Source organism: Psittacula echo, assembly GCF_963264785.1.
Source record: "Psittacula echo genome assembly, chromosome: 2".
Lineage (NCBI taxonomy): Eukaryota > Metazoa > Chordata > Aves > Psittaciformes > Psittacidae > Psittacula > Psittacula echo.
In genome coordinates, this window is record NC_137737.1 from 55,328,908 (window position 1) to 55,353,245 (window position 24,338).

General features: G+C 46.0%; 1 protein-coding gene across 1 annotated transcript in view; it reads left to right on the top strand.

Moving 5' to 3' along the window:
- Positions 1 to 3,002: 3,002 nt before the first annotated feature.
- XIRP1 (xin actin binding repeat containing 1) overlaps positions 3,003 to 24,338 on the top strand; it is a gene marked incomplete at both ends in the record, with an annotated part of 31,533 nt that continues 10,197 nt past the window's right edge. The window contains 5 exons of the mRNA XM_080611513.1: positions 3,003 to 3,130; positions 4,396 to 4,450; positions 5,893 to 6,291; positions 6,664 to 6,745; positions 23,551 to 23,711. Of these exons, the coding sequence (XP_080467639.1) occupies positions 3,003 to 3,130; positions 4,396 to 4,450; positions 5,893 to 6,291; positions 6,664 to 6,745; positions 23,551 to 23,711 (825 nt within the window). The remainder of the gene's footprint in view (positions 3,131 to 4,395; positions 4,451 to 5,892; positions 6,292 to 6,663; positions 6,746 to 23,550; positions 23,712 to 24,338) is intronic.

Genomic DNA, 24,338 nt, shown 5'->3' on the forward strand with positions numbered 1-24,338 from the left:
ACCGGTCTTTCAGCAGCCTCTATTACTCACTATTGGATGGACTGCAATGTTAATTGTTTCATTCTGTCAGCCAAATCCTTCTTTTGTAAATTAAATAACCAGCAAGAATGCATCCCAGTTTCAGAGCCCTATTTGGCCCGTACAACTGAAATCCTTCTAGCCTCCATCAGATTTGTCTCTTGGTAGTCCAGCAGCTACTAAAAGTCACTGATATCTTCCCATTACCATGCAGGGCATCCTGCACAACCCTCCAAGAACTGGCTTTTGTTCAGTGAGGAATATCCAGCAGGTCAGGGAGACTGCAAGCGCAGAAGAAGCGGTGAAGGGTTTAAGTCAGGCACAAATCTGAGTATGTACAAAGCCAGGGCTGTACAAAGCTGCACTGCTGCAATGAACACAACTGACAGCATAAGAAGAGTTTACAATGTGAAATCAGACTCACTGTACAGAGAATTAAAATCATTAATGCTTCTCGGTTGCTTTAGATGCTGGTGTAAAAGCTTGATAAAGAGGTTTTATTTCAGTAAGAGCTGAATCAGAACACATGGAGAAACACATGGAGAAGTGCAAGCTATTATTCCATAAACTAATGACAGAGACACTCAGTTTGTTTATCCAGATTTGTTCTTTGCCCTAACTCAACTTGCTCCTTGTCCCAAAGGTTTCTTGCTTAGTTTAGGAATTTCTGGGTAAATCATTTTCCAGCTTTTGATGTCAAACACAACCCTTCCTGTTCATTATAAACCAACATACTGACATCTGCACTTATTTGTGCAAGGCTTTGTTGTTTGGTCAACTTTCACAGAATAAATCCACAGAAAGAACTTCACAGAAACCCAGTTCTTAGGGTTAGGTGTAAAAGCAGGTCTGCTTATGGCCATGATGCTTTTTGAGAGGGCTAAGAGGTTACCTTTACCAAACTCTGACTTTAATCAGACTTAGATGTTGCCTATATTGGATCCCCTCAGACAGTCCTGCCCTCTATTGCCCTAGTAGTGAAGTATTTCAATTCATCTTATCTGGACACTGCCTCACTTAAGTTGTTTCATTTTTGCCAGGAGGAGCCGTGAAGTCCCTTGAGTTGTAAACATCCCAGAGGGATGCTCTCTTCTGCAGGTCATGCATCCCCAGCAAAGCCACAAGCACAAGGGAGCACTGCCTGAGCTAGAAAAAGTCACTGGTTTGGAGGATGAAGATATGACCTGTGCCGGAAACATCCATTTTTAAATCCCCATGCAGAGGAGATCATTTCCATTCCACCTGAGACAAGATGTGGAGGTGGATTCCAGCAGTTTTCCATCTAAATCAGGATCTAGCTTTGGGTCTAGATGGGTGTTGGTGCCCCAGCTGGCATCTGAACCTACCTGGTGTTTTTATAGGGGAGAATGAGACCTCAGTAATGGCTGACAGGAGCAGGGAGGAGGCTTCATCTCCTCTGCTCTTCAGTGCCAGCTCTCTCTCTCACACCATCCCCATTTGCACATCAGCTTTTAATATTTAATTGCAGCTTTGCCAAGGGACTTTGCCTCCTGTGCTGTAAAGAAGGGGAAGAGGGAGGAGTCAGAAGCGTGGTACTGAAGATCCCCAAGGAGACTATCAAATGGCAGATCTCGGGTGGAGGAAAGCACTCTAGCATGTAAGTGATTTTACGTAAAAACCCTCCCAGATCACAGAAGATGGAATGAATTAATATCAGAAAAATCCTTAGCAACTGGGGGATGCTGTGCTGATTGTGGGAACTGTTCAGGGTGGGCTGACAAGAGCATTTCCATCAACTGCCTGTACTGTATTTAAGGAAAAGAGGGAATACAAATGGAAAATCAGGGAGCGCTTCCCTTGTAACAGGCTCGTTCTGCCACAAACTAAATCCCTCGAGGACTTTTCACCTGGAATTGTTTAATGTTAGACACCATGGCAAAAATGGGAAGCAATCCCTGGACTGTGGGAGGTGGGAGCCTGTGGTCTAACAAATCTGTCTCTTCTCTAACACCATGGGAAATGACCTGGAAAACAAAATAAAGGGAATTTCTAAAGCAACTAGTGACAAATATATCTCCTTCCCTCTGGTCTTAATTTCAGCTCTCTTCAAGGCATGGGAGTGGAGGCAGAGATTCACAAATTGCTGAATCACACCCATATCCCCCAGAAAATCTGCCCCCTTTGACTGCAACTGGAAGTGGATGGGTGGACAGGTGGAGGCCAAATAGTCAGGCCAGTGCAACAGAAATTGCTTATGAAACATATTTTGCAAGCAACATGGCTTTTAAAAAGAAGTACTTTCAAAATCTCAAGTACAAGTGTCTAACAATCCTGTAGTTCAAATGTCTGTGTCAGTAATTAAAGAGCAATTACATATAACTTATAGGTCCCTAGAGCTCTGTCTAAGTTCAGAAAATGAACCCCAGATGACCTAATGTACTTCCAAGTGTCAGATCAGTCATTGCAAATCCAATGCCTGAGACTTCTGCTGCACATTTCTGAAGGCTGGAAAACAAGAACAATTTTGGCAGAAGAGCCCGAGAGGTGCTTAATTCTCCAGTTACTGCCTGAATTCAGATCTGGTTTGGGTCTATGCAACATTGGAAACAGAAGACAATTTTAACCAATGACACACATACAAAATTTTCATCAAATCATTTTTTAGTTATTTAAAGCTCAAGTTCATCTGTTTTTTATTCCCTCCCTGTTACAGAGATGAACTGAGCAATCTAAAAGAAAGAAAAAAGTGGTAGGCAAAGGTGGAAAAGACCCATTCTCTCCATTAGGAGTAATTTAATTTAAATTGTGTGTTCTTTAACCCTATTTTATTTTTTCAAAAGTGAATTTACATGATGAGGTTTGCAGATGTATCAGTGAAGACACCATTTGTTCCACAGCCTTTTACTGATGACCGATCCCATGGGTGGAGATGAATGCAATAATTGTTGGCCTCTTTTCCCTGGATCTTCACATCCAGCACCATAACCTTTGCTCTCTCACTTCAACGCCAGCAGACAGAGAACATGGAAAAGGCTGAGAAGCTGAGGCCAGCTCAGTCCTTGCCTTTTCTGTGCCATTCTCCAAGGAGCAATCCAGAGCACAGAGCAGTTCTGCTGAGAAAATCTGTGTCCGTCTCTGAACTGGTTGCCAGGTAGGTGGTTTGTCTACGGTTGCAGTTCATCTTTGATCTGGGGGGTTCCAGGATAGATTTTCCTTTTCCCACCTCCATGAAAAACAAATCATGTTCAGATTAAGGTCTTTCCCAAGCACAATGTCCCAGCATGTCAGGTCTGAAGATGGAGGCAAGTACTTTCCTGCCACAACTGCTCTTAGCTATTATACATTACCAATGGATTACTAAGTCTTGGAAGACAAATCCTGATTTAAAAGCCAGACGCACTCAACAAACTTTCCCAAATACAATGACACAGAAGAATTTGCCCTTGACCCTAATGACTGGAGCATTCCCAGATAGATAACTAAAGCTTTTAATCTTGATAGTCTGTAAGGTGCCACGAGGGAAACAAGCAAATGCTGGAGAGATAAGCTAATAGGGAAACAAGAGGCGTATGGGCATCTCATCCCCTCCTGCTTTCTCTCAACTGTTTCTAACCAAAATGCTCCGGGGAGAGTTACATTTCAACCCAAGCCCTTTAAGGGCTAATTTCTCTTCTGGTTACAGCCCATAACTGAGATCAGACCACAGCATTTCCCAGAGTGAGACAAATAAGATTAGGAACAGAACCTGAAGTACATCTTCCTCAACATAAGAGTGACAAAGCAGCTGTCAAGACAGTCTCTTGAACTTCCCTTTGGGACCGCTTAGTTCTGAATATCCCAAACTTGGTCAGTTTTCACTGTAAATAGTCATCTATCTGAGAGGGTCTTTGGAGAAAGCTGAAAGTGCACTCCCCACAGCAAGGAAGAGGAGGAAGGTGTCTTCTTCTACAAAGGTCTCACTCATCACTGGTGTTATATTAGGTCAGATACTGACTTGATAAATCCCTCTACATTAGGTTAAAGCTGAATAAATGAACAATGCATTGACCTTCTGGAAAGCCTGACTCCAGCTGCAAGCCATGTATTGCAAAGTGCAATAATATACCACGTTCAGCCAATACAACCCTACCAGTGGGGAGATGGGCGCTCTGGGAACACGTCTCCATGGAGCTTGGGAGGAGAGGGGTCATGCTGGATCTAGCAGCACTGAAATGAACTAATCCATTAGAGCTCAACCCAATCTGCTTGGGGGGTGGGGAGGTTCACACTGTCTCACTCTTCAATATTGCATTTGAAGTCTATTGGATTTGGTATTTTCTAGAGAGTAGGGGAAGGTAGAAAGAGCCTGCCTGCTATATGGAAAAATACATTCAGGCTAAAAAGGGATTAAGGTGACATCTCCTGTCTTCTCTGCAGGTACCAGAGCATCCTGGACTGTGAAAGCAACATGTCTAAGCAGGAACATCCCAAGGTGAGGGCCAGAGGCTCAAAGCAGGTAGGACAGAGCATGTCCTAACAACATAATGCTGCAGTTCTTGGCAAAAGCCTAGGGTTTTTTTCAATATCTGATGCTGTTCTGGGAACATCTCAGGGTAGGTCATATCCAACCCCCTTTTAGAATGTACAGATGGACTGACAAATCTAAGATGCTCCAGGATGGGACAGAAGCTTCATATATAACATTCAGATTGCTCTGGAGTGAATAAATTGAGGGGATGGACACTAATGGAAGACCATCAAGAGGTGTAAGACCTGACAAAGGATTTAGTACTGTTTAGAAAGTAAGGGAAGGATCCAGACTGAGGCAAAGACACACAAAGTCATCAAGGCACCCAGACAAACACACTGGGCTGACAGACTGTGCTGAGGCATCTCTGCCCTCCTCCATCAGCAGCTGGAGGTTTTTGAGGTTACTCCATGTATCTCAAATGACACTAGGCATCTATCAGAAAACACAGATACTTAGTGTAATTTCTGTTATCTTACCCTAGAGTACAGAAATCACTTTCTTGGTGCTTTTGACTGCAATGGGACTTAGACATCAAGTTCACAAGTAGATTTTTCTCACAACTGCATTTAAATGTCTACATTTCAGCATCTTAAACTGAATTCCCCCTTAACTAGAAGCTGTGACTACTGTTCTCACATGACAAAGGTGCATCTCACGGCTACCAGTGTCCTTTATAGCATATTTTGATTGCAGACTCATTGGTAGAAGGTGCAGTTCTTGGCTCTGTGTTTGCACGTTGGGTCCTGCTTTGTGGTTACGGCCTTTAACAACCTGGAATAACAAAGATAAATTCACACACCGGAAGCCAGATGCTCTGGACTTCATCCAATTTCTCCGCTGAAGACAGGGTTGATTCCCACTGATCGGAGAAAGCTGAATTGCACCTTTTGATAAACAGTTCGTATTTAACAACCCCATTACAGAAAGACAGACTCTGAAAAAAATCGTTTTCAGTCCAGTTTTTTAAGAAACTGGAGGTTTCCTATGAAATTACAGAGAGGGGGATTTCCTGACTGTTTGGAAACATAATTTTCTAAAGGAAGAGGATGGAGATGGGGATAAAACAATGATCTAGGAGGGAAGATAACCATTGGTCATATTTTTACTACCCCAAGGTTTCTCTGCATGACCATGGACGGATCAGGAAATAAGAAGGTTGCACTGGAAATAGGCATAACAGAAACATCTTCCACACTTCAAAAAGGGCTGGAATTATATGTGTCCTTGACATTTACTCCAGAGAACATAGAGCAGAAAGAGATGGGACACTCTTTGGCCTCCAGGAGTTAGAAGGTCAACAGATGTAATGCTTGGATAGAAAAGCAGCAAATAAAGATTTCAGAAGATATATAATTGAAGTTAGCTTTGAGTCTATTTTGATGTTTGTTTTGGGTTTTTTTTAGCTCATGGAGAGAAGATATCTATCACAAATTAATGTCAGTCCAATGGGGAAGAATTATGCCTTTTCTCAAAGCCGTCCCAGTGATATGTGCTCAAGCAAGTCCATGGAAGATCTTCCCTTCCCTAACATCAGTGCCCCAACAAGAAATATCAAAGGACTCCTGACCATCTTTGACACTCCTAAAGCCACTCCACGGTGTAAGAGTTTACATTCTGCTTCACTGAACACACCATCTCCCTATGGCATTTTGAGGAAGAGGGAGGCTGATGCCAGAATCATGACAATCCAATCCCTGAGCATAGACACCAAAGCCCATAAAGATCCATCCTCTCTTCAGAGCATCCAGAGGAAGGCACAAAGGAGTCCTGTCACCATCAAATGGAAAGAGTCTACTGCAAAGGTTAGTAGGTGCTATTCTTAGAAAGCTCCTGGACTTTTATTTAATTTGGGTGTCCAGAGTCATAAATACTTGTGCTTCATGGTGGTACTTCATCATTCACTGACACAAATCCCTGGACATGGGGGGCTGCTCTGTGGAAGCCTGACTTTCTATGGAGGCAAGCAGGAGCAGATGAAGTACTGTCCTTGGGGAGAACAGAGAAAACCCAAGGCTGAATCAGGTCTACAGGAAGAGAAGTCCAAACCACACACAATATGTGGAGGCAACTTCAGGGCCTCTGGTGCAGGCGCCTTCCCTGCACTGGGATTTTGTGCAGTTCTCCTCCTCTATTTATAGGCATTTACCTGCTTCCCTGTTGTCATTCCCACACAGGAAGGGAAGCTGTCCTGCCACAAGCGGGCGATCATCTCCTCAGTGCTGGATACAGCTGATGACTCAACCACGGGCAAAAGCTGTAAGTTGGATTTATTTTGGTTACCACTCATCATTGCTATTCTACTGCCGGCTATGTAGTTGCAACTGGGAAGAGTTTACTTGGTCCTTGTTCAAAGTTGTATTTCCCATGTAGTCCCATAGCAGAGACTGACAATTCAGGCTGGGGATGGTTTGGGTACTGCGAGGTCTGGCCATACAGGAGTGTGGCCAAGGATAGGAAGCACACAACTGCCGCCTTCCAGCCCTGATCAGTCCCATTGTATGGAGCTGGCAAATCCCAGCACAACTGGGATCTGGGCCAGTGATGAGTCCACAGAGCCATACTGACTCTCACTATGCTATTATCCCAGCATTTTAAAATAGCTGGTATTAAATACTAAGGGAAAAGCACATCCATGTTTAGTTTGGGATGAGTAACTTTTCCCTGCACATCAGCCCTGAGAATAGGAAAAAGGAGAGGTTCCTTTCTACCAAGCTAAGGAGTCTTGGCTAGGCTCCTTTTGGATTTGGCAGCAGTGGTGTGTTAAATACAGCCATCCTTGGCTTAGGATGCAGAATGTAAGTGATCCCTAGTGCTATGATATCATCGGGACTAAAGCAGGTAAAGGATATTTCAGGGCAACAGGCATCTGTGAAGAGCAAGAGGTCCAAGCTGAAGCTTTGCATGGGAAAGGGTTGAATTTTACCAGACTTTGCAGTTTGATTTGGAGCAGGAAGAAACTGCTCTCAAAAAAATCCTATAACAGCTGGATTTGAGACCAGTGGACCCTCCTGCCTTCTTTGGGCCTGGATCAGGAATCCAGGGACCCCGTATTCCATCTATCTATGATTTGTTCTCTTCCTTGTCTTTTACACAAGAAAAGAAATAATTTAAAAAGATAAATCACATGCTGCCTGGATTTGGGACACTGTATTTAGTTACCCAACTGCATGGGAAAGAAGTGTCTTACATGAGCACACAGACAAATGAAGAAGCTGAAGTTTCTACAGCACTGCTGTGATTTTATTTTAATGTCAAAGCACGTGAAGTCACCGTGCTATCTTGCTAGACATGATCACAGTATTAGCTGCAGTGTGCCTTTTACAGCACAAGGAACGTCTTTTCCTCTGGCTGGCAAATGATGAATCATGATCTATTTTAGAGCCTTACACCACTCTCCAGCCCCTGACTCAAAGGCCTTGTAATAGGAAACACTTCATGTCTTCTCGTGCGCTGCTTCTTTTGGTAGGGCTAGGTTTTGTGTGATGTGGTGTCCTCTGGGGAGGCAGTTGCAGCCAGGGAGCTGGGAGTATGACAGCTACCTCTGATGTAGGTGCTGGATTTGCTCAGAGACAGGAGTTGTAATGCTTCCTAAAAAAAGTCCAGGAACCAGCTGTCCCGTATCTCTTCTGGGACAAGACATGTCTTGGATTACACCTTCACTTTTCTTGGTCATTCCCATGGAGCAAGACAGACATTAGCGCTCCACAAGCTCCAGCAGTGACCAGGCCAGGTCTTCCAGAGGACCCTCCCGTCATCACCCACTGCCGGTCCCCAAGGCTGATAAGGGGACACCCACGCAATACAGTGACCTGAGATGGGGAAGGCAGTCTTGAATGGTTTGAAGCCACACAACGTTGTAAGGTTAAGCACAGAGCATGTTCTCAGGTGTTGGATGCTGTGATATGAAGTATAACAGCTTGGCAGTGTTCAAGGCAGCTCTACCAACAGATATTTGGCTTACCAGCGAACACATGCCCATGCAACAGTTCAGACCCAAATAACTACACATGAAGTCAAACCATTGGTTGCTATACCTCTTCCCAGACATGGCATCGTCACCTCTGAGTTGCTGCTGGAGTCCTGAGCATTGCTTAAATAGGAAGGCTGCTAGACCCCTTAGATAAGCCCATTCCCAGGCAGCTAAACCAGCAGGGCTACATCCCCAGCCATGCTGACAATATCTAATGATCCAAAGGAAGCTGCCAACAAAGACATTATCGAGTCACAAATTAAAGAGGTACAAGTGCCTATAGTTCACAATAATGAGATTAAACTGAGCACTGGAAGACTTACACTGTAGAGCAAAATACTTCTAAGGAAGGAAGTTGGCAAATCAAGGAACTATTTTTCCCAAAAGGAAATAGTTGAAAGCTTGAGTCCTTTAATAGCAAAAAGGAGAAGGCACCAGTTAATCTGCTGCAGGTAGAGTCTCCTGAGTATTCTGGGTTTAAAAATTAACAACTTCTAAATTAATTTTGGCAATCAAAGAGATGAAAATCACAGCCAAGAAAGAGAAAAGAGCAGCATGCATGCAGGCATGCCATCCCCCCACCTACACACACACATATGCTTGTGCATGTATGTATTAATATGGCTCCGTTATTCAGTGTTTTCAGGTGAAGGACACACAAGGATGTTACCTCAGTGCAGTGCAAAGATGAAACAGGAGCCTGACATGACTGCAAATTACAGAGCACCCAGGCAGCCTTCAAAATGCCTTTAATTCCCTCCTCCCCCTTTCTATTCTGTATTCCTTTCGACCTCTACCCGCTGGGAATTTTCACAGCAAGGAGAGGAGGCGAAGGAGAGGGCCCCCCCATCCTTCGCGCAGGGAGACCCAAGCTCAGTTAAACGTGTGCTTGGTAGGGGATGTTTTTCCCCTGCTAGCTGTAGCACGCGTTCTTTCTCCTGCAAGGGGGTGCGGTGCCATCTAGCGACAACGAAACAGTCCCACCTCTGTCCCCAAATCGGTCTCTGCAAGGATGGTGCTGTACAGCAGCCACTGGACACCGGGTCTCAGCCCCAGCAGTGGAAGGAGGCTGTCACTCTCCATCTCTTCGTGGCCTTTCAGCCAGCAACCCCCCTTCTTCAGCGCCTTGTTCAGCAGACGGGTTTGGAGAACATCACTAACGAACTGGAAAGATCTGAAAGGCAGCGGGAATATGCTGATTTAAGATAAAAGGCTGTGCTTGTGCTACGGCTCTGAGTTCAAGGCAGCTCTGGCACTTGCAATGATAGAGGCTTCTGCAGCCAAAATAATCTTTAAAAGCTCATTTCCCTTTCAGCAGTTGCTTTTCATGAGCACGACAAGTGGGAATTGAATGTCGGGACTCCTGTAAGTGTCCAACCGGTCCGGCTCTAAGTGCTTTGTGCCTCTGCAACTCAGCCAGGAGGGAAACTTAGTGTTTAACCATGAGATCCATCTGCCCCTCTGGCTACAGCACCTCACATCACAAAAAGAAGGGGAAGAAGCAGATGCCATCCACCCCCTTTCACCTCTCCCAACCCCCAAGCCAGTCAGGGATGCTGGGATCACAAGTACCTTTTGGGGGGCTGCCATTGGAGTGTGCATCAGTTCTCAGGCAGTCATGGAGAGCAGGGAAGCCATCAGCTTCTGCTCATGCCTGGCCAAGCTCTGCTGGGCAGCAGCAATCAAAACAGGGTAGTCCCTTCTAGTTGGCTTTTCCCGTGAGCCCTGATCTCTACTCTCACTCAATCTAACGTAAAGAGCCTTTCCCCTCCTGAGCAACTGCTACCGCCTTCTCTCAGCTCCCAGCAAGAGCCACCTCATCTCAGTCAAGGGCTGCTGATCTCCCCCATCACACTGAGTGCTTCTCAGAAAATCACAGTGCACCACTGATGTTTTTTTTTATTTCTATTTCATGCTTTTTATTTAGTCACTGTCTTTTAGACAAAAGGACAAACCCCTTCACTTGGGAGCTGTGCAGAGCAGTCAGGTAGCTCAGATCTTACAGGCTTGCAGGAGCAGTTCACAGGGCACTGATGGGAGACACAGATTGAGTCACAACCCATTCCTCTACCTAAGGATGGAGACAGAGACAGTAGAAATGTGGACAGCCAGCCATGCATGCAGACAGACAACCCCTGTACACATATGTTGTATGTTGCAGCTAGACAGACAGACAGGCAAATATATGTTGCAAATGAAGAGAGAGCTCTGCATAAATGCATGCTTGCACCCTGTGTGTTCCTGCTGGGAACATGCATGCTGCAAGGACACACATGAATGCCCATCATGAGCTGCTGAATGAGCTGATATGCTCTGCCCTTCACCTCCTGCCTTTATGCCCCTCCACCCATACAAAATAACTAAGATACCTCAGTCCCCAGCCTGCCACTGTGTTTGCTGACACCCCTACCACCCAGTTCATACTACCTGAGTGGGCACACGTTTGCTGGCAGCCCCTGCCATACCCAGGCCTCTGACTCACAGCCTGGCTGGCGACCAACATCCCATCTATCACTTTCCTATCAAAATCCCTCACTGCCTGCTTCACATCATGGGATACACTCAGCACAAAACACCTCGCTCTGCAGCTCTTCAGCTGCTTAGTGCTGCCTCACTCACAGCCATCACTTACAATGTACAGTCTTCTCCTCAGCACCCAGCAGTAACAAGGGTGGGCTGTGTTTCCGACCACCCCCAGATAGTTAAATTTCAGCCCATTCTAATTTAACTCTTTTCTTTGATCCTCATTCATTGAAGGAAGCAAAAAAGAACATGGAGATCACTCTGAGAGGGGTGATGACCTTCCCAGGCACTAGGCTTAATGCAGGTGGCAAGGGATTGGTAATTCATAGCCTTGCAGGATGCTTAACCACACTGGGCTATAGAAAGGAGGAGTCAGGCCCTTCTAAGAGCCTTGTGGAAGCAGATGGTCATCTGGAGCTGGATGTAATGTGATGTGGTGTGATGCTGGCAAAGAAAACTTGTCACATGCTGAACTGCAGCCTGGTTGATGTATAGCATCCTCTCCAGGGGACTGATACCATGGGGAAACAAGAGGGGTAGCAGCTTCTCCAAACATCCCTGTAAAACTCCAGAAAAAGTATTCAGGAGAAGGGAACCAAAAAATCTTAAGAATCTCAAACTGTAAAACCAGCAGCAGTGAGTTGCTTGGCCCATTGGAGCAAAGATCATGGACCTTTGGGGACCTGGGTCATGCTTCACCTACTCAGCACAATGCTGCTGAGACCTTTATGTGACCAATGAGCTTGGCTGTAATGGAGGTGTCCCTGTGCTACACACACTTACAGACACATTGCAGCGAGGCTGAAAGACCTTAGGGAAGTACCCCTACTTTGTATTTCTGACTGTCAATTGGGACAGGAAGGATAAGAAGCTTCTGTACTGGCAAATAAAATAGGATTTTTGTGAGACCCTCTGGTCCAGCACAGCTCACATCTGTACATCTCTCCTTCATCACTGCAGTCCCATGGCGTGGGAAGGCACAAGCAGGGTGGGACCAAGCATGGGTCTTTTGTGGCCCTTGCCCTGGATTTGATCCTAAGCACCTCGGAGTGAGTGTTTTTATCTCAGGTGATGGTGACCTGTGGTACAGGCATAGCCAAACCTATATCTCCTTTCATTGCCATGTGGTGACTTACTCAAACATTCACTCTCTAAAGGTTTCAGAAAAGCAAACCAATGAGAGAACATTTCTGGGTACCTTAGGGATATTGCTCTCTAAGCCTGGTAAAGGTAGACTGTTAAAATAAGCCTCAGAGCCACTGGTGATGTCTGTACTTGTACATCAGCATGGGTAAGGCAGGGGCCTCAGCTCTGTGCCAACCATTTATAGGCAAAATAGCATGCACTGCTCAGCTGAGCTTTGAGGGCATCGAGAGCCCTCTGGGGCTGAGTGTTTTATTGCTATCCCTCTCCGAACACCACCTAAAGAAGTTACCTGCAGCACCACATTGCTAACAGAGGGACTGCAGGGATGGGGGTAATTCCCATCTGACCATAAAGCAGATAACTCAATCATCCGTCTTGGTATACACGCTACCCATCACTTTCCTAATATATCCTTTTTCCATTCTTGGTTCTAAAATACTGGAACTGATGAGGAAATAGGGAACCAGGAAATGTAGCTAATACCTGACACCTGCCCAACTTTTCCCTTAAAACTAGCTTTAGAGGCAAAGGCAGCCTTGCTTGCAGGTCACACCCCGAGGACATGACAGTGAGTCAGGGAAATGCCTCTTCCCCATTGCACCACTGCCTGAAGCATCCCCTGTCCTGTACTGGATTACACTAGGGGTATGTTGAATGAACAAGTTCTGAAAATAAGCCAGGCCCCCAGACTTCCCCAGCCTCTGTGTAGGATTGCTAAAGCTCATGATTGACTCAGCCTGGTGGAAGAGCAGTTTCACTCTTCCCTAAAAATAGATCACATAGTTCATCCTCTCAACATAGCCCAGCACTCCCTGATAAAACCAGCTGCCAGAGACCACTGGGAGGCAGTGAACAGGACCGAGGGTGTGGGAGTGGAGCAGGGCTCCTCATAGGATGCACTAAGGGCTGTCTGGCTGTGAGTTTCACATAGATTTTCCACTGGGGCTGTCTACGGAGCGACACAGCTTTTGGGACTACTGAGACCTCCCTGTAAGTAATTTTGGGGTAGTTTAGAGCAGGGTGAACTGTTGTGTGAATATGAACCTCAGACTGATACTAAAATGCAGGGCAAATGAGGATGCTTAACGCTTCGTCTTATGAAAGCCATGTTGCAGCTCATGGAAAGCCATGGATTTTATTTTGTTGGCCTAGAGCGTGGTAAAATCCCACCCTCTATTGCAGAAGCTGCTATCTCTGTATTTCATGGATGATGGCTTCAGTTTGGTTCAGCATCATCATGTAGAGCGCTTGGGCACGTTCAAGGCAGAAGCAGAGCATTGTACATGTGTGCTTTTCCCCTGTCAATATTCCTCTTAGGAATATTGAAATTCCTCACTTTTGGGCTTAAATTCATAGGGCCAGACCTCAGTGTCTACTCTTTCCACCAGAAATAGGGTTATTTACCATGGCTCTGGTCACCATGACCTGCAATAGGGGAAAGAATCTGTAAGGGATTTGGTTGAGCTAGATGGTTGCTCAGGTGGAGCAGACATCTTCCAGATCCAAACCATGTTCAGGACTAGTAGGCGGGAGGCATTAAAATGTGTACTGTTAAGAGGAAAATGAGCATTGCTTCATTTTACACACCTAGGGAACAGGAGGCAGTGTAAGATTAGTTACAGAGGGAATTTCTTCCCCTCCTCCTCTTCTGGTCTTTAGGGGTGGTTGAGAAATACATTTGTGACCCTGAGCCTCTTGGGTTAGCCACATTAATATTACCATACCACTCCCTATTTGTGCTTATGTATAGAAAGTACATCTAAAAACATGTGCCATTCTGTAAGTCAGAGCAGAAAATGCCCTGTGTGTACATTTGTGTGTCTCTTATGCCCAATTATCCACTTGCTGAGGCCTTTTAGCTCTAAGGTCTGCGTCAGCAGAAAAGAGCCAGACTCCAGGTCCAGATCTTGGTGCTGCTCCTCAGTCACTGTGTGAAGAACCTGACCCCAATAGCCTGAGTTGAAAGCAATATCTTTCTGGTCATGCATTTGGTGATGGTTAAGGTTTTCGTCTAAGGTACACATCCTGCTGATTGATTGCTGTGAGAATAACAGAAATCTTTGAACTTCCCCCATTTCCCTCTAGGTCTCCAGTTTTCACCCACTAGATTCAGATTTTTATTAGAAAAAAGGAATTTAGGGAAAGAGGTGTGGAGTTGATGCCTCAGGTACAGTTATCACTTGACAAGAACAAGTGAAATATGAAAACCTATGTTCTTGTTCAGGCAAAGTGGAGATAATCCACTCGTGGCAATTAAGGGATCCAGCATGGGTGGAAATTCATAGGAACATCCTACAAAGGCTGATTTCAGCCCTTTAAAGGTGCAATATTTTGCAGAATACAAAAGCCTCTTTGTGGGGAGAAACAGGCAAAGATGCCCTAGCCTGTTGCTAGGAGAATGAAAATCCTGCTTTGGCACTGGCAAAAAAATGAGGTATGGGTCTGAACATGGTATCAGGAATCTCTTCATTGAGTACTGTACAACCTGGCATTTTACTCTTTTAAAGCAAACTATTTCTCTCCTACTCAGTATTCTCACTGGCAATTTGCTCTATTCAGAAACAAATGGAAATGCAGGGCAAACTCAATGGCTACAAGTGGGTTGGGGTTTTCTCTTTAAAGGATACTGCTAGGTTTTTTTGGGCTATGACTCTTCCAAAACAGTATTAAGTTTTCTTGGCTGTCAGTGATAAAGAGCTGACAGCAGCATGGAAACACCGTGATAAGAATAGAAAGCAAAGGCACGGTCTCAACAGCTCCTCAGAGCTGCATGGTATCCATGCAATGTCCCTGTGTAAACTCTATGGCATGGCAAAGAAATGCTTAAAGATGCATGCCACAGCCCTGATCCCAGCTGTGTTCTGCATCCCAGGCAGGATGTGTGGCTGGTGATGCTCTCAAGGCTCATGCCTGCGCAGACATTCCCAAGGTGTCTCTTCACGGTGGTTAGAGAGGGCTTCCCTTAAAAGGTCTGGTATTCATGGCATGCCAAGAAGCCCTCTCCCCAGACAGAGGTTATTCCAGTGGGTAGCTGGGTGTTGCTTTCCCCTGGGAAGGGGATTTTAGAAAGAGGGGAGCTGCTATCACGAATGGTCATCCTGCATTGTGGTGTGCGAAGGCTGAGATGCTGCTCTATAAGAGAAGGTAGAGCATGCAGAGGAGTTAGGGATAAAATTAGTCCTGCTGCTGGCCAGCATTCAGTAATAGGTGAAATAGAGAAACATGGAAATAAAAACAGCTCTCATTAGACATTGGACGGGAGTGTTTATCACCATTCCACTGAAAAACCCCTGTGTAAATAACAGTTACTGGAGGGTACGAGAACAGCGCTGGCATGACCAGGGTGTGATACACGATCCCCAGCATGTCAGAGGGCAGTGGTGGATACCGAGATCCCAGGGATATACAGCCCGGGGGAGTGATTTATTAAACAACCTCTCAGCCTTTATTAACCTTTTGCAAATAGCAGAGGAACAGGACAATGAGGCAATGCTGAGCGGACAGTCAGGATTACATCTGCCTTGTGTAGGCACCTTGTATCCCAAAAGCAGGGGAGCTGACCCAGGTGATGTCAAAGACCCTCTCTAAGGAAACACAGCCCCACAGCAGTTGGCCCACTCGGGAAGTCCACGTCCCCAGCCAGCAATGCCACTCGCAGCTGTCTCTCAGCAGAGCTTCCTGGCATTTTTTGGTACCAGGAATAGAGTCCTCCACATTCCTAGATTTTTACAAAGCTCAGAAATAGACCCGAGCTGCCTTGGGGCAGATAGTCAGCTCCGCCTGAGGCTATATTTTCCCAGTTCTTCTCAGGAGCTGTTTAAATTACCTGGGGGCTGTGATGTTGCTCCTGCAAAGGAAAGTCCAGCTGACAGTGGGGAGCCAAAAACATTTGCAGAAGTGACTAAAGATCATGAACTTCCACTTTACAGGTGCTGGAAATTGTAGAGAGATCTGAACCTGAAACTCAAGCGCAGGAAACAAGGCACTCTTCAGTAACTGCTTTTTCCTTCACCCCCTCCCATTTCAGATTTGAAAATGCAACTCTATACACGTGCAAAATTGAAATTGTTTGACTATAATTTAGCAGACATTTCCTAAAGCATGAAATGGGTTTTGAAACCTTATTTGCTTTTCAACACAAGAGCTCTTTAGTTACATTATGTTATTTTACTTACTTGTTTGGCACCTTCCTCTGGTTCTGGCACCTTTCAGCCCTTTTCCCACCCCAGAATTCATGTATTAGCTCTATACACCAGACCTGCTCAAGTGATTGCAACATACGGCTTGCAGACAGTGCAAAATGTTTCTTAAACCCTTTCAAGAGAGAATATTTATAAAAAAATATAAATTATATAAATTTATTTATAAATTTATTATAAATTTATAAATTACATAAATGTAAATATAAAAAATATGAAAAACATCAAAAAAGATGTACATTGATCATTGCATGATCTATACCAGAGATACCCAACCTCCAAATTAGGGATCTGTTGTACATGATGCTGTACAAACCTATCTGAAAGGACTGGGTCTACTCATGAAAGCTGGGAATCAGGAAAAAAAGTGTTATTAAGTTGTATGATTTTGTTAGTTAGCTGTAATCAAGGGGGGGTTTACAACAGAGTTGTTTTGGAGAGCATATGAAAATCTCAGTTCTGACTTTTAAAGGTGGATTCCTAGCCCATGTGGTTATAACAAAAAGTTAGCTTGGACCAAAACAGTCAAAAAACAGACGACTTCTTTGAAAAAAAAACAACTAACAACCAAACCAACATGTTTACAGTTGCCACTCTCTCACATAATTGGCCAATCCGTGGCAAAAAAGAAAAAGCTTGAATTTCAAATCCTTGCTGTCCTTTGTAGAACCGAAAGTGAGAGAAAACACTGCAATTTGCAAACAGAGCAAAGTGTGATCCAGGGGCCAGGAGGGAGTACCCATGAGGATAAGCAGTATGGTTTAGAGCATCACTGATCCTCAGTCTTTACTAGAAGCTGCCTAAAACCCCACTGCTGTTCCCTCTTGCAGCCTTGGCCCATCTTTTTTCCCCTTCCTTTGGAAAAAATAGCACTTGACATTCTAACGTGTGCTAAAACCTCAAGAGTGTGTTATAAGGCTAATGAGAAATAGATACACATGCTCTCCTCTTCCCAAAGCCTCACCCTCCCAGTACTACCCTTCCCCTCATAGCCTTCACTGCAGCATCCCTGGACCACTCACCCTTCCAGCAGCCTCCAAACCAGGGCAACAGGGAGCCTTCCCCACTTCACGCATCACCTTCCGCATTCACCTCCTCCAACAGAGCTTCCCCATGGAGCAGAGCTGCCAGCAGCAGGGTTGGGGCAGAGATTTAAACCTCTCCCCGCTGACTGAGCACCCCCAGTGGGCTGCCAGGCTCCCAGATTAAGCAGCAATACTGGTTTCCCAGCCAGCTTTTATGGGTGCTTACCCACCCGTGCAAATCCCTCAGCCCAGCTGTGGAGTGATGCTGGTACTTAGGAGCCTCTTTTGTCAGGGGACCGATTCTCTGCTAGACAAAGCTGGGAGGAGGATGGGGTAGGTGTGATTTAGCACATGCAGCTCCCACATCCAGCAACAGAGGCACTTAGAAATGAGGTTCCCATTGATAGGGACCCAGCTTCAAGAAGGGGCCAGAGAGTTACTGAGGTTTCATCAACATGCATGCCAAGGACATGTCCAGCCACACAGCCTAAGTCAGTGGACTGAACTGGTAGTGACCACCTAATTAGAAGTAACCCACAACCATCCCAGACAGGGAGGAACAGCAGAAATGGCTCCAAATTCCCGGGAAACAACAGCCCAGAGCATGACAAACACAGGAGAATTTCCATTTCCATCACCCTGGAAGTCAGAGTCTCTTTCACAATGTGAAGAAATTGCTGTTTTCCTCCTATGATTTTCCCAGGGCTAAAAGCTCCAAGGTATGTGTCATTTTGCTCTCATTGGCCTTTGAGTATTGGCTTTTGGGTCCTGCACTATGGGATGTGCCACAGTGGCTCTCAGTACCCAAGCCATGGCACAGCCAAGGGGTGAGACCATAACGCACATGTGCTCCATGGCATAGAACATGCCAGGTCCAGCAGCCACCATGGCAAACCCAAAGTTGACCTTCAAAGAGGCAGTGTCAGGCAGTCACTGAGCAGATGAAGGAGGATGCTGGATTTGGCTGTCTGTAATGGGATGCCCACCGGAGCACTGATTCCTTCGATGAGCAATGGATAGAGAAGGGACCCTGGTGCAACTTACACCACTGGGTTATCCCTTTCCCTCCAGCTTGTGCTAGTCTTATGTGAGCCCCAGCAGCTCTCAGGCCCCATTACACAAACTGCAATGGGGTGCACAGGGCAACACAAAGGGCTTTGCTTAGCAGCTGTGTTTGCTCAGGGCGGCTGATTTTGGGAGCAAAGCCGATGACATGTGGTTGGCCAGGCGACCCAGGAGACTGGTGCTGAGCTTGCAGCTTCCTTTTTTAATAGGTGACTCAGGCGCTCAGTAGCTCACTGGGGTTTGTGGTGGGAGCCGGGCTGCAGAGTGCCGGCAGCAGAGGTGGTGGACACCAACAGGTGGGTAGCGTTGTTTCTCTCTAGGATAAAGCTGTTTAAGTAGAAAGCAGAGCAAGCTGGAGCTGACATGTTAGTGGTGAGATGGGTTTTTCTCAGGGGAAGGGGCTTTGTCAGTGATTTGTTTTCCACTTGTTGGGAGTTGGCTGTCAGATGTAACATGATTACAGTTCAGGAGACCTGTAATACTATCCTCAGCAGAAGATAGAGCAGATGAGTGATTTATGGGCAATAACAATGAGGAAATGAGTGTATTTTTTGATGAATATTTAAGTGTCTTTCCCTCTGTTGCCTTGCCTTTTCCCCCTGTGTCTAGAAAGATCAGTGAGTACAAATGAATATCCGGAATGATTTTCCTCCGTTAGACATTTCCAGGTCCCACAGCCCTCCCTGTTTGCCTGGGGTACAGCCTGTGGGACAGAGAGGCTGTAAACTGAGCCCAAGCTGCACATACAAGGGGTGGGTCAAAGGAAGAGCTAAAGAAACCCCAACACCTGCTCCCTACGGACAATCCTAACATTGCAGCCCCTCATATGAAATGTGCAGATTCATCTGGCGCCAGACGCTGGCACGAAGGACATTTTCCAGGCAAACCCCAGCAGGGAGGAGCATTCCCCATGTCCTTCCCTTAGGGAGCAGTGCCATCAGCCACAGTGCCAGCCGCTGGGTGGGACGGGAGGAGGGGGTTCTCAGGAGCTCTTTTCTTCTATTTTAGCTCACTGTGGATGCTTTAATGCTTGGAGTATCAGGTTTAAAGTCCCTGGGGCCACAGTCAGTGCTAGCTGATCAGCGCTGCGCTGGATGCATCACTCAGCACTGGAATGGATGCCAAACGTGCCAGTGGTGCCCTTTTGCTCTGCAAGGCAGAAACATGGAGCTCGGCACAGGTCTTGAACGGGATCTCCATGCTGCCCATCTCATACACAACAAATAGCACCCTAAGCCCGGTCTGCATAACATCCTTTGACTTTGCTTAGCATTCCTAGCTGAGAAGTTCCCCCGCTTCCTTCCTCCTGAGGATGCTATGCAGTGACACCAAGCTTACAACCCTTGAGATGTCCTAGGTGCCACTTGGACACCATCAGCTGCACACATGTGACAGCTCGGTTTTCTCGTTAGTGGAACGAACTGTTGCTCTTTTGAGCTTATCTATAATTAGCAATTTAGAGGGTGGCAGCAGCCTGTTTTGTCAGGCAGAGTTGCATGGAGCTACCAGACTTTCCTCAAGCACAGAGCCAGCCCGGTGGGTTTGAGCAGCCCCTATCTAAGGCAGGCAGTTTTGTGGGAAGTGATAAGCAAGCAGAGGGCTGCGCATAGCCTGTGAGCTGCAAAAATGTCATAAAGGAGAAGCAGAGAGGGGGAAAAAGAAAACAAAGGCAGTGATAAGGGGAAAGCTTCAACAAAAGCCTTGTATCTAATTATAGCCATCATTAAAACAGAAGCCCTGTGGCCTTTCATTCGTGGAAACTGATGGGTGAAGGATTAGGCAGCCCTGAGGCTGTGCTATTTTCCACTGCATGGGCTGGAAATCTTTCTTCTGCTGCATTTTTCTTTCTTGGCTGGAGGGGTGCATTGCTCTTCTCTGTGCAGCATCTCAACCCAAGGGCCCGTGAGCCAATACATATTATATCAGCTCAGTGGTAATACCAATAGCCTGGGGTAGGTGTAGACCATTAAATGTCACACGCCCAGCTCTAGGACATGAGGATGCTTTTGTTAAACACTTAGCACCGAAACAGTTAAGCACGGCAATGCTCCTGTCAGCCTGGGCAAGGTCCCTGCCTTGCAGTGAAGGCAGAAGGGCTCCCATCTCCTCCTGGTAGTTTTTAAGAGTTTTTTCAGCTTAGCCATTCCCTTGCAAAGGGCTTGTGTTCATTTTACCAACCAGAAAGGCTGCAAGTCTGTGCTTGGCTTTCTTTCTGCTTTAAAGCTGGCAAGGCTGAGTCTCCCCAGCTCTCCCCATTGCTCTTATTGAGAGGCTTAGCCGAACCTCATAACTTTGCAAAGAAGAAAGCTTCTGCTTTCCAGATTGTTGGACCCGTTTTGCCTCCCCAGCAATGTAGGTAAAAAGAGATACCCAGATAATATTTTTCAAAGCTCTCTTCAAAGCTTTCTGCAGCGAATTCAGCACATGCTTTAATGCTCTTCTCACAGTATACAGCCACAATAAGGAAAGACCATGTAGGTCGAAGGAGGTGATCCTGCCCCTCTACTCTGCTCTCATGAGTAGAGTATTGTGGAGTATTGTGTGCAGTTCTGGTGTCCTCAACATAAAAAGGACATGGAACTGTTGGAACAAGTCCAGAGGAGGGCCACGAGGATGATCAGGGGACTGGAGCACCTCCCGTATGAAGATAGGCTGAGAAAGTTGGGGCTGTTCAGCCTGGAGAAGAGAAGGCTGCGTGGAGACCTCATAGCAGCCTTCCAGTATCTGAAGGGGGCCTACAAGGATGCTGGGGATGGACTGTTCATCAGGGACTGTAGTGACAGGACAAGGGGTAACGGGTTCAAACTTAAACAGGGGAAGTTTAGATTGGATATAAGGAAGAAGTTCTTTACTGAGAGGGTGGTGAGGCACTTGAATGGGTTGCCCAGGGAAGTTGTGAATGCTCCATCCTTGGCGATGTTCAAGGCCAGGTTGGATGAGGCCTTGGGTGGCATGGTTTAGTGTGAGGTGTCCCTGCCCATGGCAGGGGGGCTGGAACTAGATGATTTTAAGGTCTTTTCCAACCCTAACTCTTCTATGGCTCTATGATTCTAAATCCAAGGTACCTTCACTGGCAATTTCTATTTTTACAGAGTAGACCCCTTCAAATAAGTGCCTCAAGCCCCCAAACGAAGGGAGAAGCCCACTGCAGCAGACAGAGGGGATTGTGTTAGCAGATATTGGCACCAGCTGCTATAAAAGCAGTACCTCAGTGATGCCTTAACTGTCTCCTCCCAATTTCCAGGGTGCTTGCTCATCTCAAAAAAATCATGGATCTCATAAAAGATTTGAGTTTCTTGAGCACAGTGGGGAAAAACCGATGCACAGGGTGGTTGTAACCTCACAGCCTATCTTAAGATGCACCATATTTACCTTAGCAGTGCCATTGTCTCCACTGGTTGTAGATGGATAGTCTCTTCTGACTCTGTGTTTGAGCTGTGCACAGCAGAAGTCAGGGAGAGAGGTCCCATATCTGCATTGTGACTTAGCAAAAAAAGGCACTAAGGAAATATCGTCTCCTGTTTCCTCCCCTGGTGTCCTAGTGACCTCTGGCAGAACTGGGCAGCTAAATCTGTATTGCATCGCACTGCTTCCTCTTGTATCCAGCCCCAGTTCTACATCAAAATGCCCACACATCTGCAGGAGCAGCTGGAACCATGGACAAAAGAAACTTTGGAGTTTGGCACCTTCCAACAGCATGTTGGCCTGGGTCTGACAAGCTCACTGGCCTTCTGCTCTTATCTTCATGGCTTTTTGGTGCATGTTTGTCCCTGTAGGAAACGGATTTTCATTTGAAGCACCAGTTTCTGGAATCCTGTTAGGGTATAACAGTAGCTGTTGTCACATTAAGATAAAAGGGAAGTAAATCTCCCTCAGTGTTTTAGAGAAAAACTTGGAAATCCCAACTCAAAATGCAGAAATCAAAAGAACAGCCATTAAGTTTGTTATTTACAACTTCCATTATTTGGACACTGAGATTTGAGAGCAAAGAACACTAGAATTGCTGCACTGTTTCTAATGTGCACATATTAAAAAGTACATCAGCCCTTTCCTGGCCATGCAATAGCTGGATTTGTGGAGAGAGAGCCCATTGTGCCCATTGTTCAAACAGAAAGCATTGCAAATACCAAACTAAATCCAAATGCAGCAGTGCAAGCCTTGCAGATAAAAGGAGAAAGTTCTCATGTTTTTATAGAGGTAAAAGAGGAATTACAGCCCTAAGTAGTCTGGAGAACTAAGATGCATCATATAGGTGTAAAGCTCTATACACGTCTGTGATTGGAGGATCATCCAAAAATGTGTGACTGCTCAAACCATCCAGTCCCTCTGTATACCCCTCAGGAGGTCTGGCTGATAGATCACCTCCTCCCAGAGTAGCCATTTCTCCATTAACCAGATAGGGACATCCTCAGCTGTAGTTATCTCCATGGGTTGCATGTGAACAAAGGTAGGAGGAACACCGTATGTCTTGAATACCTCAGCAATGTCATACTGGGTCCTAGTGGGGGCCCCAAAGGAGCTGGCACAGCTTAAAATACTAGATCTCTAAACTAAAAGCAGGTTTCAGTCTGTTGGCACTGCCAAAGACCCACTGCTGCATCCTTGAGCAAGTCTCATGGCCTCTTCATATCTCTACTCCCTGAAATGGGCTCACAGGGAAGGGGTAAAAATAGATGGATATAACTGTTTGTGAGGCACACTGATAAGACAGTGGTGTAGCCACTGAACAAAAAAAAGTGGGAACTGGTTCACACTGAACATGTGTAGCTCCTTCATGCACTTGAAGTTGCTCATTTTGGTGATGGCCTTGTCCATGCAGGACATGGGATGCCGGAATGGGTGCAGGCTCCGTGCCCCACTGGCAGGATGGAGAGATCAGGTCACTGCCCAGTGTGTTACTCTCACCCAGGATCAAAGTCCAATTCAGCTGTGAAAAAGGTGGAAATGTCCACATTTTCTCCCTGATCCAGGAGGGTACGATGTTAGCTTTTCGGGGACCAGGGTGGGGGCTGCTGGGGGAATTGATGTGCAGATGTTGGAGGCACCTGGCAGAACCCTTGGTAAGCGATGCTCATGGTCCAAGCATCGCTTCTTTGGCACATAGCTCACCATGCCCGTCTGTCCCTGTTTCAGATGAGAGGACGCGGTCATTTTTAGACACACCAGACAACAGCAGCCACATACTTCACAAAGGACGAGGGAGGTCCTCTGCACCCTCCGTGAAGGAGCTGTCGGCTCTCTATCTCTCCCAGACAGCTGCTGCTGCTGCTCACACCGGCAGCTCCACAGAGCTGGTAAGCACCACGCACCACTGCCGCCATCCTGCCCCCTCACAAATCACCAGTGGCATCCGAACAATGTCCTGTCCCAGCAAGTGGTTGTAAGAGGGTGACAGAGAACATGTCTGGTGTCGTAAATCTGGAGAGACACAGCATCTGGGTTGCCAAAAATGACCAGCTTTCCCTTGTCATTTGCAAACATTGTATAAGTGTTATCAGAGGTGCTGATAGGAATGTATACGATGTATACATCCAGGTCTTCACATATAAATACCTGAACTGACCACCTAGATTCATTTTAAAATAATAGGTGTCTCCCTGTCTCCCCTCAAATAAAGAGCAACAAAAATACTGGCACTGTATTTATGATTTAAGTGACATGGTTTAGTGCTGGACTTGGCAATAACAGTTGGACACCATGATCTTAAAAGTCTTTTCCAACCTAGCTGATTTTATGATTTATGATAAACTGCATATATATAGACACACACATATGTAGGCACACATGTGTACACATAGCAAACACACACATGTCTACATCCACTAGCCCATACAAATAGTTTATTCATACATAAGATTTCCACTTTATTTGCATGTTTATATTCACACACTCACATCCATGGAAGAAATATTCAACACAGA